Source organism: Lytechinus pictus, chromosome 12 (genome assembly GCF_037042905.1).
Source record: "Lytechinus pictus isolate F3 Inbred chromosome 12, Lp3.0, whole genome shotgun sequence".
In the NCBI taxonomy this organism is placed as follows: Eukaryota; Metazoa; Echinodermata; class Echinoidea; order Temnopleuroida; family Toxopneustidae; genus Lytechinus; species Lytechinus pictus.
The window spans coordinates 26,947,953-26,950,749 of NC_087256.1; the positions used below are offsets into that span (position 1 = coordinate 26,947,953).

The 2,797-nt window shown below is 39.6% G+C and overlaps 1 protein-coding gene across 1 annotated transcript; it reads left to right on the forward strand.

Annotated features, from left to right (window-relative positions):
• The first annotated feature begins 280 nt into the window (after nucleotides 1-280).
• LOC135156081 (ceropsin-like) lies at nucleotides 281-1,396 on the forward strand. Its single transcript, XM_064107208.1, has one exon. It carries the CDS (start codon nucleotides 281-283, stop codon nucleotides 1,394-1,396), a length of 1,116 nt encoding a protein of 371 aa, XP_063963278.1.
• Nucleotides 1,397-2,797: the final 1,401 nt, after the last annotated feature.

Here is a 2,797-nt window from a genome sequence, read left to right on the forward strand (position 1 = left end):
TTAACTTGAGGAGACGAAGTACTTTGTCATAATTGTAGGTTATCCTTGATGAGAAACTCGAGCGTAACGGTGAAATCAACTGCAGATGAATATAAATAGCTTGGAGATTTTATATATTATATACATATATATATAAATGCTGCCATGTACATTGTTTTTGAAATCGTGCTTTAAGGTGTATTTTAAAATTGATTTGGAGGCTTGCATGCCATAGTATTTTGTGTTCTTTCTACTACTGTTCTCCAGAATATCACACTGCAGAAAACATATTGAACCGATTATGGAAAATACAACTCTCTTAGATTTTCTCAATGCATCTATTGCCACTACACAAACCATGTACCCTACCACAGATGTACAGGATATCACCAGCACTTCAGATTCAGGATTCGATTTCACGATGATTCCAAGTGCTTCATCGGAAAGAAGTGTCGTTCCCTTCCGCCATCGCGTAATTGTTGCATCCGTCTTGTTCGTAATCGCATTGGTCGGTCTTTTGGGCAACTCCCTCGTCATCATTTCAGTTATTGTTAGCAAAAACCTACGGACGATCACCAATATTCTGGTCGTCAATCTCGCTTTCGCCGATATCTTGACGTGTTCCTTTATACCTTTCCAAAGTGTTGGTCTCCTAAGTCAGACAGGAACTTACCCAGTGAACGAGGGGGTCTGCGCAACAGTGGCCGCAGTACTCTACATTAGCGTCTGCTGCAGTGCATACACTCTTGTAGCAATAGCATTTATAAGGTGGTATGTCATCACCAAGTCTATCCGAGGACATCAAGGTCTTCATACTCCCAAGAGAATCATCGTCGTAGCTGTGATAATCTGGATGTTCTCGGTATCAGCCATGGTCCTACCTCCAGTGTTTGGTCTCGGGACACTCGGCTACTCCGAATATTACAGCACATGTTCTTTAAAAGGTGGGCAAACATCCACAACTTATTACGTCGTACTTCAAGGAACCTTGGCAGCAGTTGCTCTTCTGCTCACTCTTACACTCTACACTTTGATTCTGAGTCATGTTTGTCGACACAATGACCAATTTCGAAACAAGTACGCAACAGATGATGAGACCAAGTCCACGTCAGCAAGTAAACGCGGAGGCCAAGCTTCTTCATCTGATTCTGGAGGTTCTCATCCACCCATGATCAAGGCAATCAACCAAAAGGAAATCGAGATCACTAAGAATCTTTTCATGGTCGTTTGTGTTTTCATGTTCTGTTTCCTAGCCACTGTTGTTAATTTCGTCATCCCCGGTTCTAGTGCCGTTACTCTGTACACTACTATGATACTGTTAGGGAACAGTGTAGCCAATCCGATCGTGTATGGTTTGAAGCATCCGAACTTTCAGGTGGTCTTCAAGAAAATCCTAAGCTGTCGATCTGTAGGATAGATTTGTCATAGAAATTAAATCATGGAAGGATTTCTGTTACTGCTTGACTGACAAATTCTACATCTGACTGAAACGCGTAGATCAGTCATTCTCAATTAAGCTCCACATTTCTTGTTGAGAATCTGTACTGTTCCCCTAGCGCTAACGAGCCAAATATTGCTGAGGGGCCCCTGGTGGGCTCGAGGGGGCGGAGCCCCTTGAAGCTTTGGAATATGAGGCTTTTTAAATGGCCACGAGGGGGTCTAAAAAGAAACACAAATGCAAACAAACTACACAATTTATTAATTTTTAAATGATAAGTGACTTTTCATAACATACCAGTGATACCGCTAGTTCTCGAAGGCATGAACACATCACAGCAGGCAATACCTTGCAGCATTTCTCTTTCACAACCTTGGATTTTAAATAATCGGCTTCGGAAACAAAGTTTCTGATTTTCAATATGTCTAAAACTCCTTACTTCTGTGAAAATTATTTGTTGGTTAAAACTTACCCGACTTACTTTTTGTGATGCCACACTAATATGCAGATTAAGAACTTTATTTTATATCTGTATAATTTTATGTCACCACATTTTCCGATATGATGTGCTTTGCCAGGAGTCCAAGTTGTTGATTAAAAGCCTGGCTTTATTGTCATCATTTCAAATGCTGCATCATTCTGAGCAGTTCCATAAATTTTCAATGTATAATCTGGAAATGCGAAATTACTAGCCGTAGAAATAGTTGAAAACGTGATAGATATCCGATGAACGGGGCTATCAGATCACTTGTGATCATAGACAGATAGAGATAATTTGTATACCTCTCTCGTGATGCACATGACTATTGACAGTTGCACATGAATCCATACACCAAGCATATAAAAACCATAACGTTAGAATAAAATAAAAATAAAATAAAAATAAAATCAATAAAGACTTAAGTTTAAATTATAACTGACTTGTTTTTCCCTTTGTGTAAAATTATCATCAAACATCAAACATCTCAATTTACATTTTTCCCATTTTGTTCATACCGGCTAGCTCCCACGCGCCACTCCGCAAGGCTCGGTGCGCCACAAGTGGCACGCGGGCCGCTATTTGAGAATCCCTGGCGTAGATCATACATGTATAAGATATCTTTTTCATAAGTGACAAGAGTAGGCCTAGTATTACGCGTTATTTAGACAAACTGACTACCTCAGGGTCAGCCCGAGGGTCAGCAAACGCAGTTGCTAAACAAAGGACACGGTACGCCTCGGTCCACTTATGTTCCTAGCAATGATAAATAGCGCACTCCAAACATCAACATATATGTTACGATTGATGATATGAATTTTATTTTTATTTTTAATTTGAATTTATTGATGAATTTTATTCACTTGACATACACATTTGTTTTATAATACATAATAATCGGC

Excerpts from the sequence above, each read along its gene's own strand:
- LOC135156081 (XM_064107208.1), top strand. The coding sequence starts at position 281 with ATGGAAAATACAACTCTCTTAGATTTTCTCAATGCATCTATTGCCACT.